The following is a 14,364-nucleotide window of genomic DNA, read 5'->3' as shown; positions in this document are numbered from 1 at the left end:
TCACAATATCAGTAAAGAATACATACAGCAAATAATATAGCTTTGGAAAGAAATTATATTCTAGTAGGGATTAATCAGGCCATGCCTTCTAGCTAGAACAATCTTTTGCCTTGGGTATTTATTTTGCATGTAACTGCTGGCAGCTCCATTTCCATTCTAGCCAGCTTTCCTCATTTTCTTCTGTAGTCAGCATAGTAAAGGTGGAAAAGGGGGAAATCATGAAACACAAAGCCAAACCACTGAAAGGTGACTATGAATCAATACAGGACCTATGCAATTCAACCACTGGTTGAGATTTGTAGTTGTGCAGATTACTCTTATTGGATAATATAGGCTTATTCAAAGAAAGATTTGAAATGAATACAAACACAATAAAAACAAAAACAACAAACAAACAAACAAAAAAACAACAACAACAACAAAAAACAACCAAGGGAGCAGCAGGCTTCTTTTACATTTCATAGAAGAAAAGTATTTTGATTAAAAAAAAAAAATGGAGCTCATCTTGGATCTCGGTAAGAATATCTGCAAAGTCAAACATGTAATGGTAAAAATTACATCATCTGTAATCTTTATACCAACTGCTTTTCTTCAATCAACAGTAACACAGAAATGCTATTTTGAGCAGAACTAGTCACTGTATTTGTTTTCCATTAGATATACAATCTAGAATGACTACAACAGCTAGCTGGGCATGAACTTTAGTAAACTCTGTACCAGTTGCATCAGCTTTATAAAGTCACTGCCTGTTCTTTGGTGCTTTATGAGTGCTCAGCATTAAATACATTTCCAACGTAAGCATGCAGAACTTGTCCTGTTTAGAATTTTAATAGTTTTAATAAACACAATAAGAAACTGAGCTTCAGAAGAATAGATAATACTATGAAAATCTCAATAGGAATTAGCACCACTATTATTCAAGTTTGGATATAAACAAAGCAGAGAAATTCACATTTACTGAGCATTCCCAACCTCAGGTGGACACTACCTGCTTCTGAGTACACTGCATTGATTTAACAGGTTTCAGTAATGATACATCTCTTTTTCTCTCTTCCATAAAATATATGGCCTGTATCATAAGCAATATTGACTAAAATGAAACACTGAAAATGCAGACTTGAACATACAGACTACTCCTTACCTCTATTCCTTCCTTGTTTAAGGCATATTCGTCAAAGTTCAAAATAGCAGTCTTGATAGTCCGTGGAGGGGGTAACACAGTCAAGCCAATATTAATAGCATTGCTTCGTTTTGAGTCCAATACAATGATCTCCTGTCGCTTCCCATCTGCAGCAGTTTTCTTGATAAAGAAGAGAAGAACAGGGAAATTACTCCTCCAGTCTGTTTTTTAAAGAAAAATTCACTCACCGAAGTCACTCACCAAAGACTTCCCCTGTACAAGGGTACTGACACTCAATGCTTATCTAATTCATTTACAGCCGTCAAAAAAAGCTGTCAGGTACTTTGCAAGGAGGACAAGCATAAAATACATGCGTTACCACAAACCGTGGGAGTACTGAAGTATGGGCCAGGAGTCAGCCTGCAAAAGCCCAAGACTGTCCCTGTGGGCTGAGGCTCTCCCTGTCCCACAGGGGCTGCTGCTGGGATGCCTTTTGTTCTCTCGCCATGCTCTTCAAGAAGGTGCCTCTTGGGCAACCTAATGTCATATACAAGGCACCTGCAAGAGGACTCTGCTCCTCATATATGGGGGCATAGGGGAGGCAGAGACAGAAAGTGAGTGTACAGCAGAATCCAGCTTCAAATGTGATCTTCCCTCTCTCACCACACACGTGAACTTTGGAAACAAATTTTCTCTTTTCCCTCTTCCTTTTCCCTATGAGACATGAGCTGAGGGATGCTGTCAAACACAGGAGCATAGACAGCAGACCAGCGCACTGATGCAAGCAAGCACAAACATGCTTTCCTGTGTATAAACACGTGTTTCAGCACAGCACAGGGATGTGATCACGACCTCCCTGCAGAGCATGTTACCTGCATCATGGTTAGTGGCTCTGGCAGCAGCACAGAGGTAACTCAAAGGGGCAAAGACAGAAACCGTGAGAGCCCACACCACTGCTCAGAACAGGGAACTGCCCGTGTTGGCTGCGGCAGCAGTGCCTCTTGCCTCTCTTGTGGGTCCGGGGAAGCTCAGGAGGAGACCCTACCGCCTGAGCCTCAGCCTGTGCTCAGCACTGCCTTTTAGTCTGTGCAGCTCTGTCCTGCCACTTCCTTTGGGTCTGCACTGCGTCCACCACTACCTCAGAAAATACCCTACTGCCAGATCTACCTGCTGCTTCTGTGTTGGAGAGCTGCCTAAACCAGTACGACTTTATCAAAGCACCTCTCGCTGTGTGTCAGCCCACCATGGGAATGCAGTTACCTGGTTATAAGGACACCTTTCTCCGGCTGAGGTCTCTGCCTGCACAGGACCAGGTGTAGCAGCCAGCCCCAGCAGGCACCACACCACATTAGTTCAACATGCCAAGACGATCAGCGTGGCATGGGGCAACTTCTGTGTGCTGACAAGGCTGAAGGCAAGGGCAGTGTAGACGAGCTGGGGACTACCTCATGTGCATGATGGGTGAAAGCAATGAGTTGTTGGTGGTGGGTTTTAAATTAAAAAGAATGAAAACTTTCAGAATAAACAGGATAGATTTTATGAACAAAGGTGATGTTTATTTTCCGTTTTATTATGTCAGAACTGCCCTTCTGTTAACACCTTAAAAGCATCTCTGAACCCTTCTTGAACCTTCCATTTTTTTGAGTGAGAGAGACCTCTTTCTATGGAGAAGCTAACTGAAGGAGTTGAGATAGAGCTTCTCCTTTAAAGCAGTCATTTTCACTTCCCGGGCCATTAATCGCTTTTTCAGGACCACAGTTAGTGGCCAGGACCACATAAAAACAAGCGGGGTTCAGCAGAGCCTGCTTCCTCTCGAGTCTGTATCGCACGCAGCCTTCTTTACACCACTGCCTCTGCCTCGTACTTCGCAGCTGAGGATAACGCCGCTCTGAGCAGCTTATGCAGAAGGGAAAAGGCTCAGAGAAAGGAGTTAAATTTAGGCTTCCCACATGCGGTATGGGTAAGTAAGCCTCAGATCTGCAGCTCTGTTTTTAGGTTCCTAAGTCTGACAAGAGAGACATATTCATTTGAGGGACATCTGATGCTAACCGCTGGGACGACCGCGATTACACCAGCGCTCTCTCCTCAGCAGTGGGTTATGAAAGACAGATGAGCTGTGCTGGGGACATGAGCATGGAGGCATTTGCCAGAGCTATAGCTGCACGTCAAGTATAAAACAGTGGCAAAAGAAATTTTAAATTTCTTAGGTTAGAAAGAAATCCTTTCTGAATGAACAAAAGGATGAAGAGAAAAGATTTTACTCCTTTGAACCTTATTACCCCACCACTAGGAAAATAATTCCTTTTTGCCTGCAATGAAACTGCACAGGTGTAAGCGCCTGACTACTAACATGAGCTACAGCTACTAATTTCTGTTATAATATTAGGTGACTTCGGACTGTCTTATTAGTTCATTAACAGAGAATTACTTCAAATAGGTGAAGGAACTGGGGCACTTAATGTGACAATATGTAGCCCTGAACTATCGTATTATTAAATATAAATCAGGTAATATAATTTGTGGGAAATAATCTTTTCTATGATGTATCAAGAACTACAGTGAGTTTAGACTTCTACTAGAGCTAACTGGCCAGATGCTGTTGCCTTCACTGAAGGCTGGGTTATTCAGAAACACCAGCGGACCCACAGAAGGTGACCTGTGGTTTGGTGAGCACGTAGTCTAAAATACACCTCTTTGATTTAACTAAGCAAACAGAAGAATTTAAATCACTTTTTCAGTGGTCACGGAAACAAGTAATTATATATGAGCATCAAGCTAGAAATATCTCCCCTCTATTTAAATTGCAGAACAATCTGCATCTGTAGTACAGAAAAACCTGGGATATCCCTTAATAGTGAGATGGCAATTTTTGGTTTCTATCTAAATTAGCAAGGATTTAGCACTGGGAATTGGAATCATTTTGTCCAGGATACAAACTTATAATCTTTTACAGAAATTTCATTCCACATTCATGACTTGCCTTAGCATTTATTCACATTGCAAGAAACATTTTCATGAGGAATATGTGTCTAGGCACACATGTACACGTGTTTGTGAAAACACATTCCTTAATTTTTCACTCCTGCTAGTTTTTATGTCTGTGGGCACATAATGGATGACTCCGTTCCACCGGGCACAGATGAATCAGCAAAACAATACTCTCAAAGACATGCAGAACCAAGCGGGTAGCAGAAGGGTTGAACAATAACTTTTGATTCAGTAGTGCGTACGTGTTTTCATTTCTCTTCACAGAAAAATAAACACTTTGAAGCACTTCACCAAAATAACTGGTTTTGTTTGGCAGAGTGAGAAAGAAAGAAATTTTAGACTGGCTTTCAGGGGGTACCTGATCACTTTTTCTATTCACTAACAAAATGTCATGGGCCTGTAAACCAGAAAATAAGCATTCTGCAACAAAAGGTGCTCCACCAACTATAATCCATGTGCACACTGCCCAGCGTGGCATAAACTTTCCTAAAATCAAGATCCACCCTCCACCTTGAACTACCCTATTATATCCTACAATTTAAAATCCACTTTATTTTATTGCAGCCTATTGCGTTTAATGAAAAACTTCTCATGAGCCAGGAAGTAGCTGTTTATAGCTGTGTTGTGGAAATCACAGTGAAGGATTAGAAACTGGAGTAAAATTGGTTACAGCTGTATGAAAGAGCTTATGCACAAGATAGAGCCAACCCCCCCAACACACACACCCTGGCTTCGCTTTTCCCCTCCTCCTTCTGGACTATTCCTTTTCCGTGCACCTGCTTGCATCTAATGCTATGAAATCTAGAGGTCTGACTTTTGATTTGTTGCTCCGTGCTCTTTTTTCAGCTGAGCCAACTGAGCTGTGAGTCAGACTTTACGAAATTATAGAATAAACCTGTTTTGGATTGCAGCCATTGGACATGAGAAACTAGACACAACGGGGAATGTACTCCCTGGAAATAAACCAAGCAGTCTGGAAAAAGCGAGAGCTATCCTAATTTGAGTGCAATCTTCATACCAAACCTCAAGTCCTCTACAGATTCAGTGGTCTGCTTAATTATTCCCACTCTCACTTGATCTAAGGACCATCTCCTACCCGGTAACATTTGCTGGTACTCACCAAAAACACACAGGAGTCTCAGAAGCCCGTGTGGGCTTCCACTAGGATAATTCTCAATCATCACTGTCTTCTATACCGAGACAATGATACTTCTATGTCTGTGTTACGGGACGAGGTAGAAAGCATGCCAAAAGTATAATGTCTCATGCAGAGAGCAGTATTAGTCTCCAAGAGGAAAGCAGTCACCTAAATCATTCCTCAGACTTGCACTAATTTCAAAGAAACCTGCTCACTCATCTTTCAGCCAGAAGCCAAAAGCTATGCCAAAGCATCAGGCAGCCCAGGAAGGTTTGGGAAGCAAGCGTGAGGCGGTGAAAATGGCCAAAGGTAGTTTGGGAATGTGTGTGATAAGTGACTGGAAAAGTAAACAAGTCAACATCCCAGCAATTTGACATTCTATCAGAATTTCAGGTGAGAATAAAAGATTAAGAATTGGCCAGACTGATTCCTTACAATATTGGCATTCAGCACAAAGCTGAAGTTTGGAAATGGCAACTATGTCATAATTCCACATTCAATTCAAGGAATTAAATGCTTCACAGATCTAAGAAAACATTCTCATTCCTTCCATCTATGAACCATCTGGGGCAGATTTGTATTTACAGGGAGAGAGATGAGGAGTAACATGCCACAATGTCACCAACATTCCTTCCTCACCAGAAAAGGAATTAGAAAAAGAAATTAATCCCAAATCTGCCAAATGAACTATCACCTGAATGTGTTTTTAAAGCTACTACTCCACACGTTTCAGAGCTATGTGCATCGTATGTCTGAAGGATGTTTTTGCATCACAAAAAAATCAGTTCATACCAGTGATATGTAGGATGTAGGCGAGCCATGTATTTGTGTACCTATTGCTTGGTAGGTACTTAATGGTGTGTTCTATTGTTCAAACTGTGGTGTTTCTACTTGGCCAAGAAGATGAAGAATGACCATTAGAAAATTTTGAGTTAGTAACCCAGACAAGTGACATGGAGAACTTTTACCATGAGACATCCAGTCTCCCCAGATTAAGAGAAACCAGTAATACTTATGACACAACACGTATCTTCTGTCAGCCGAAGAGAAGTAAAACATTCAAGATACCGATTGTTTTTATGTCACTATAAAACATACAAGCAATTTATTTATTTCTTTTAAAGAAGAGAGATGGGCATCTTTTACCAGCATTTTAACTGGAAAAGAAAGTTGTTTCCCTGACATCAATTATTCTGCTTAGAAGAAAGAGAGTTTATGTAGCCATGAAAAACAAACGTTTCAGCTAATAACTTTTTTAATGCTACTTCAAATTCCTACTAAGGGTACATAAAAGAGACTTTACTTTGTTGTAGAGTCCAATGTTAAACAGCCATGACACCAGCCTTTATGAATTTATTTCATAACAATGCTCCTAGGGAACAGTAGATCCTAGCTACAGAGGTATTTCCTGTGCCAGCTTTTATCCTAAATTTTGGGTAGCCCCATTGTCCAAATCAAGGGTTTAAAATATGCCTGTTGAACAGTGTTAAAAAAAAAAATCCCTCCCAAAAATCCTGCAGAGTTTAACTGCAGTTGAACTTAGTACAGCTGATAAATCAATCCTGTGCAATAAAGTACACGTGTAGGCATTTTGCAGCAGATCTAAGTTGATATTCTAACCTTTCTACATTATGATTAGGAAAATATTACCAAGTGAAGAACTTTCAAATACACAGATATGAATCATCACGCTCTGACCTTTGCATAAATGTAACAGAAAATATTTCATATTTCAATACCTGGTTTGGCACTCAAGTGTGAACGTGCTAATGTAAAATTTGTTGTTATTCCTCACCTGAAGTGATATCCCCAAACCTGAGAAAACAGAGTAGGCTTGGCACAGACACCCCCCTAGGCTCATTTCCTAGTTTCAGATTATGGAATATCTTCTCTCATAGGCCAAGCTAGAAACGCATCCAGTAATTTCCACTGTTTTCATATAAACAGTATAAATCATTTAGATCTAAGTCAAAATGAATACCAATACAATAGCAAAATAATAGCGAGCTGAAAACGAGCTGTACCTTTGTGACAGGCAGTTCCTTGGATTTGGACTCAAAGAGATGCTCCAGTTTGGAAGTGTCCACCTTAATGGGTTCCAGTTTCGACCACAGGAATTCTCTGCAGCGTTTGTTGTTTTTACACTGCCACTCAAATGGCCGTACCTCGTTCCAAAACAGACGGATGGTTTTCTTCTTCTTTATAAATGCTGGCTGACCCCTAGAAACCTGGGGTGACCCTAAACCCTGAGGAGTGCTGAACAGCGGAGGGGGAGCCAATAAATTAGCAGAGGGTGGAGGTGGAGGTGGACATCCAAACAGTGGGGGAGGTGGCGGAGGAGGCAAACCCAGAAAAGAAGGTGGAGGTGGAGGAGGGGGAACAAGGGAGTCCCCAGGACCCATATCCATGTCCAACACATCTACATCATCCTCCTCCCCCAAGTCTGTAAAATCCATGTCTTTGATTTTAAGTTCTCTAGGATTAGCCATGAGCTGATCCCAGATGTAGTCAGATTCCTTCTTTGGCTGTGCTGGTGTTTTCTCAGGGACCTGTTCACTGATTTCATCTTCAGGCAAGGCTGTCCCCTTGGCCAGCTCACCACTGTTGAATTTTTCCGCAAAGGCTTTCACGCTGCCTTGGTTGTCCAGGTTTCCAATCTCCATCTTTTTGACACTTTCATCTTTGGCCTGCTTCGTGGCCTGAAGGATAGAGATCCTACTGGCTAGACTAGTGAGTGACTCCTCGCTTTCCTCCGTCTCCTTCTTTTCCTCCTTCGCCTCCAGCTCCTTCTCCTCTTCATCCTTGGGCTTTTTGTTATGCGCATACAACATGTCCAGCATAAACCGCTTGTTGTTGAGGATGTTGCTGCACTGCTCATTCACACCAGCATCCTGGATGGTCTGTGACCATGGACCTGCAATCACACACGCACAGATGGGAACAGTCAAGGGCAGGGAGCCAGAGCACCGAGAACACTTTCCACCGCACCAGAAATCTTTCTGGGGATGCATGCACAACTAGCCAGAAACTGGGCAAGCAACAGTTTTGAAAATTTTGAAACAAGTGACAGCGCTGAAATATGTCCCAAATACTTCTCAAAGAAGGAATGGGGGCAGAAAACAATCAATTTAGCTCAGGAGGGACTACATTACTGTCGGGATTTCAAGATTTAGGGTTCTAAAATCTATCAGATTTCACTTCGTACATTCTATCCCAGCTCATTTTACACAATCCATAAATGCTCAGAACTTTTTGCAATCCGAAATGGGGCTTAGGTATCGTGACAACGGAGCAATATAGGTTCCTGTCCTACTTTTGACCAGGCCATAAACTGGAAGTCCCCCAGGAAAACTTCCTTATGAAAACAATTTTCTCTGCCTGACTTCAAGGTCAACAAGTAACTGCTTCCTCCCCCTCTGCCTCTATCTCACCTCCTCCCTCTCAGCTGGCTAGGGGAGGACAGCTTTCACACCCGGCTCTACTTTGGACCTCCCTGCTGGGCACCTGGGCTGCCTGCACCACATGGGCTACTCAAACCACAGAGCAGATTGCATACCCAGGGTACAGCTCTCAGGGCAACTCAGTGAGTGTAACCATAAGCAAGACCTATCACGTTACCTGTAGGAATACGAGCACCTAACTAAAAGTCTTTAAGTGATTTCTGTAAATGCTGCTCCTCAGCCACTGTTATCCTTCCCCTAGCATGTGGCGGGATTGAAAACCTAATGGTCTTCTTCCCACATCACAGCCATTTAACATGTCACTGTAATGAAGCTTTATGTTTCTGACCACTACTCTTTTAAATTAAAATCTGCAGAATAATGTGTTTGAGACAGCACCATAAATAACAAACCACAACAGTCAATTTATAAAAATAAATGATGCAAGAATCTCTTAAACTACATTTTCCTGAATATAATACTGCTAGCCAATGTGGATAATGTGTCAAAAAATATGGTGCTTCTTTTCCCAATGGGCATCAGATGAAGTGATCAAATACGGACAAATATCATTCTTCACACTTAGTGTATCTTCTTTATGGGATTCTTTCTGTTCCCCATAGTCTTTACACATTTTATTAATATATTTTTATAAATTCTACTTAAACTTTTTATTTTGATTGCTAGCCTGCCTTCCATTTGGTAAGTTGTGGTGAAAGATTTTGTTTTATACTTTTCAGTTGCCTTTTCACTTAAACTTCTGTTTCATTTTTGTTTCTCCCCGTATGCTCCTGACTTTTCAATACTCGAGAGTTTTAAATACCTTTATTAGTTTCGTTAATCAGCTGAGTTGCTTTTTTACCATGACAGCTACGCTGTGCTCTGAGGTGTCTCCTTGGTGAGCTCCACAGTCAGAGCCCTGCAGCAACACCACCCCCACCCATTTTAGAATAAGAACACGGGAAAATGTAGGACAGATCTCACAACACAAAGCATATGGACAGAAGTGATTTTAAAAATGAATCCAGAGGTTTAACTCCAGATAAAATAAAGACTTTTTGTCAGCAATGGATGCAACCTCTAAAACTGTTTCCTCCTACTTTCCTGTAGGAGGCTTCTTTACCTCCCTTACTGATTTATTTTTCCTCAGTCTTTCTCCATGGGAATTGCTTTCTCACCAAATCATTTTTAGCTGAGCTTTGTCCCTGAGGTAGTTTCCCTAGGTAACATGATCTCTGTCTCCACACTATAGATTTTATCCAATTAGTCCCAACCTCCCTTAGTCCCAGCCTTCTCCTTCCAGCCTCTCCTTCACAGATGTTCAAGATTGTCCCCAGGATCTTTTCTGCCAATCCCACGAGCTATCCGCTCCCAGTTTTCACCAGCTGGGATCCTCCAGGATTTCATCTCTTTGCAATACTCCTCACCAAAATCTCTCCAGACAAAATCTCTAATTTGGGGTCCCTAAGTCTGCCTCCACTTCCCCTGATCAAAGGTTATTGCTGTGAATACCACTCTTGCTACCTCAGTGCCCTCTTCTGTCCCCCTCTCCACAGAGATAAAGCTGTGAAATGCTATCAGAGAAACAAGAACTGTAGGAAGTCAAGTTTGGCAGCATGGCTGACAAAGGAGCCAGGACCAAAGGCTTTATTCCTTCAGGCATCTGGGCAGAACCAATAGGCCACCTCATGAATGGCAAAATGTTTGCTGGGAATCTGAGAACTGCTGGGAAGAAGTGTTCTCCTTTGCTTTCTGAATCTCCTCATCTACTAGAGTGCAAATGACTCACTACAAGAGACCTCCTACGTGGCACAACCTAGTAAATCTTTGGCCTACTGGCCTACTGGTAACACGTCAATTTTAGGATGCTGATTTTTCAATAACTAGGGTATATTTCTTAGCTTTTAACACAAAAAGTACATAAGCACTTATTTAGAGTGAAAGCATCAGGATGTAACAGACAATATTAGGAGGAAAAATTGTAACTTTTATTTGCACTTGGATGATCCAGGACTACGCCACAGTGCAATAATATCACTCAACTATCATATCCACCCTGCCTTTCCTACATATGTACCCCTCTATGTTCTTTAAGGGTACCACAGCATTTTAAGTGCCTCATTTTAAGTTAATCTGGGAACTGGTTGAAAAGGAGATCACTCTCAAATTTAGAATGAAATTAACTTAATGCTTCTCAGAAAAAAGTGATATGGTTAAACATGAACAATACAACATGACAGTTCATCTCTGTGGAGTAATCCTTGTGATTCAGTCATCCCTCTTCTTTCAGGAAAGAGAAAGACTGTTTCACACTGCACAGCAATTTTTGTTTTCCTATCTAGAATTTAGAGAGCTTAGGATAATGCATTCCACTGTTCAGCCCTAAAAAGACCTGGAAACAAAATGCCCTAATTACATTACATTCCTTTACATCTCTACCAAAATAAATAAATAATAATAATAAAAATCAAAGGTCAAAATCTGCCTTTTTACTCCCTGCCTCGACTGCATGACTAGCTCTGGTCGTAATTACATCTCCATGCAGAAAATTGGTTGTCGTTTTCCAGGCTGGACTACCCTTTACAGGTGCCTGGTGGCATGTTTAACCAGAACCACTGGTCAGAACAGAGTTGTGGAATACACATTCCAGAGAATGTATATTTCATGTGCTCCACAGGAGCTAAGGATGGTCACAGCCTAAGCCTATACACAGCAGCTCCTACATATATATCTCTGTTTTCTGAAGCCTAAGGCAGGAAAACTAGAAGGAAGGAACAAACATCCTATTCCTCATTTGTCTTCTTATTGAATTAAAAGCTAATGGCATGGAAAAACTTGTTTTGAATCTCATGAAAATTCGCATCAGCAGGGCCTCTCATATCATTGTTTTATGTGTAGAAAAGGCAAATCAATTCTCTGGGAGCTAGAGATGCAAGTCACCGCAACACAATGATTCAATGGTTACTACTTTAAACGTAAGGAAGAAAATGGTCTGGAGTTGAAGAAAACCTCATTTCATCAAGGCCTTGCTGTCCTTCAAACACAGAAACCCCACCAAAGTCTGTGGATTTCCAAACAGGGAATAGATGGGGATTTGGACACAGAGAAGGAAGTCTTAGATAGGCAGAAGAGGGTTTGTTTGCTTATTAACAAAACAATAGAGCTGCTAATTTAACATTTGTTTCCATCAGAAAGCCTTCATTATTGAAAAAACTTCACTTTACCAGTTTCATTGTCACTGGTTAACTTGTCCTCTCTCTCTTCCCTCTCTAAAGTGCTGCTTGCTGAGGATATGCTGGATGCAGAGCAGTTGTCTTTTTCATTCACTTCCTCATTCTGCCTCTCTTTTTCACTGAGTATTGCACTTTCTTCTGGCTCTCTTTCTGGTCCTTGCTCCACCTCACTCTCTGGTCCCACCTCTGCAGCCTCTATTTCCTTGGGTGTCTCCGTTCCCTGCTCGGGCTCTGCCTCAGCCTCCTGCTCTGCTTCTGCTTCTGGTTCTGTCTCTGTCTCTGGTTCGGGTTCACTGGCACTCACTGGTGGAGAGAACAATGGGAGAAAGAGATGCACTTAACAGAGGAGTCGTGTCAGGCTCACCCATCAGAGAGCGATCTGAAAATTGTACAAGTGCCTTATGGAAAGAAAATAAAAAGCAAGTCCATGGCATGCTTAACATTATGAGCAACAGATTGATGAATGTTGTGTGACGACAGCATTGCACATGAGAGTGGCCTGGCAATTCCCCTCGCTTACTGTCTGGAGCCAATCCACTGTTTTTATACATACTTCCACAGCTGGAGTGTTGGACTCGCATAAGGATTTGAACCAGCAGAAAATGGGCATCCCACCTGAGTATGACATTGGAAACTCAGTGCCTAGACAGAGCCAGGAAGGAAGAGATCTTTTAAAAAGCAAAAAGGAGGGAGATTGTGGCTTTTGGTTGAATTTTCTTTGGTTTCTGGAGGAATTCTTTTTTCACCTGATGAGGAACACTTCAACAGAAAAAAATACAAATATTAGTTTTATTAACACAGTGAAATGGCACAGTCTGGAAATGGCACTGTCACACATCTGGCTGATGAAAAACATATGTTTTTTCATGCACATTTACTTCAGAATAGCCACATCAAAACAGAATAAACTTTCCAACTGCTTGGCGTATAGCACAAATTTAGTTTCCAATGCGTTGGCATATGTCATATATTGAGATTTTTTTTTATCAGTTGGGAACATGGCAAACACTGTTGTTGATAGTATACTTGGTTTCTTCTTCCCTGCTTTATCATAGACAGTGAAATTCATTCATTTTTTTATTTTTTCATTTTTTTAGCTAAAACATCAGATTTTCACATGCAAATGTTCTCTGCATGCTGCAAATAAACTGAAGAGCATCCACACATATTCACATCAAGCAGCTCACAGTTTTCTGAAAATTGAAATAGCCATGCAAGAGTGACGAAAATAGGCATGCGTGTTAGTTCTGCATACTCCCCAGATTACCTTTGCACTAAATCTTGTGTCAGGTGGCTCAACTACAACAACCAAGTCATACTTGTTTTTTCCCTCTATTAACTACTTTCCATTACAGTGTTGCAAAATAGGCTTCTGGACTTGTCATGATCTTTGGATCACATGATGTGCAATGAGACTTCCTTCAAGAACTAAGTGAATCTTTGAAGGAAAAAAAAGCATCACACTGGAATGCAACCCAAACATGTCAGTCCCCTAGGGAGCAGGTAAATAGATTTATTCCAGGAAAGTATAAGCCAAAATAAAGTCACAATGTTTTCTTAAGACACACACATTGTGTGGCTATTCTTTTTTCTGAGACACCCACTCAAAGAATGGTGATTATCAACAATGCCTGTGTTTTATCCATACAATAACACACATGTTTTTAGACTAGCTTTCAGGAATGCATCTTCAGTACCACACTATTCTTCCTTACTTCCTGTAACTCAACCATACATTGGACATACTCATTGGAGTTAGGCTACCGCACTTTCACAATTGATTTTAAATTTGTAGATAGTTAAATAACTAGATATGCATACATAATACATATATATAAAAGAAATGTACACATAGTATGTTTAGTATGTTTAATAAATAATCCATATATACTTAATCCAATTTTAAAATCAAACCAAGGTTTGAATATAAATGGGGTGCAAACTTAGGTATCCTTCAGGAGATCCTGGAACTAGAATGGTACTGTAGCACTGTAGCATGAACATGAGACTCTGAGCTTGCCATAGTGCAATGGTCTATGACCGCTGCACAGATACGAATGTCTTCAGTTTACCCTAGACTAGTCACTTTTTTTTTTTTGGTGTGTGTGTGAATAGTAGACTTTTCTCCAAGAAAAAAAAAAAACAGCTGTTATGCAATGACCAGAAAGGTCAACTTCAACAGCTGAAGCAGAGAAAGAAGCTGACTAAAATGTGGCCAGGACTGCTAATGCTTTTGGCACCTTCGTCATCATGAAGCTACACTGGAAGATTCAATTGAATAGAGTCAGGGGAGACATCAGAAATGCTTGAGAAAATGAGAATGTAAACCTACAAAAGCAGTATTCAAAAGAATTCTGAACCCTCTGAACACCAGAAATATTCCACACATACCTGAAAGACACAGTGTCTTAGCAGATCCTAATATATGCCAAAAAGTAGATAGCA

General features: G+C 41.0%; 1 protein-coding gene across 9 annotated transcripts in view; it reads right to left on the bottom strand.

Moving 5' to 3' along the window:
* Positions 1–14,364, bottom strand: part of FHOD3 (formin homology 2 domain containing 3) — a 415,825-nt gene that overhangs the window by 54,127 nt on the left and 347,334 nt on the right. For 8 of the 9 annotated variants that reach the window (XM_080583589.1, XM_080583581.1, XM_080583582.1 and 5 more), the window contains 3 exons: positions 11,911–12,222; positions 7,271–8,160; positions 1,142–1,300 (listed from right to left, as the gene is read on the bottom strand). In XM_080583589.1, the coding sequence (XP_080439715.1) occupies positions 1,142–1,300; positions 7,271–8,160; positions 11,911–12,222 (1,361 nt within the window). The remainder of the gene's footprint in view (positions 1–1,141; positions 1,301–7,270; positions 8,161–11,910; positions 12,223–14,364) is intronic. The other variant, XM_080583585.1, reaches the window with a different exon arrangement.

This window comes from Anser brachyrhynchus (genome assembly GCF_964034855.1).
Source record: "Anser brachyrhynchus genome assembly, chromosome: 2".
Lineage (NCBI taxonomy): Eukaryota > Metazoa > Chordata > Aves > Anseriformes > Anatidae > Anser > Anser brachyrhynchus.
The sequence above is the reverse complement of the archived record's forward strand: the minus strand, read 5'-3'. Positions and strand labels throughout refer to the sequence as shown.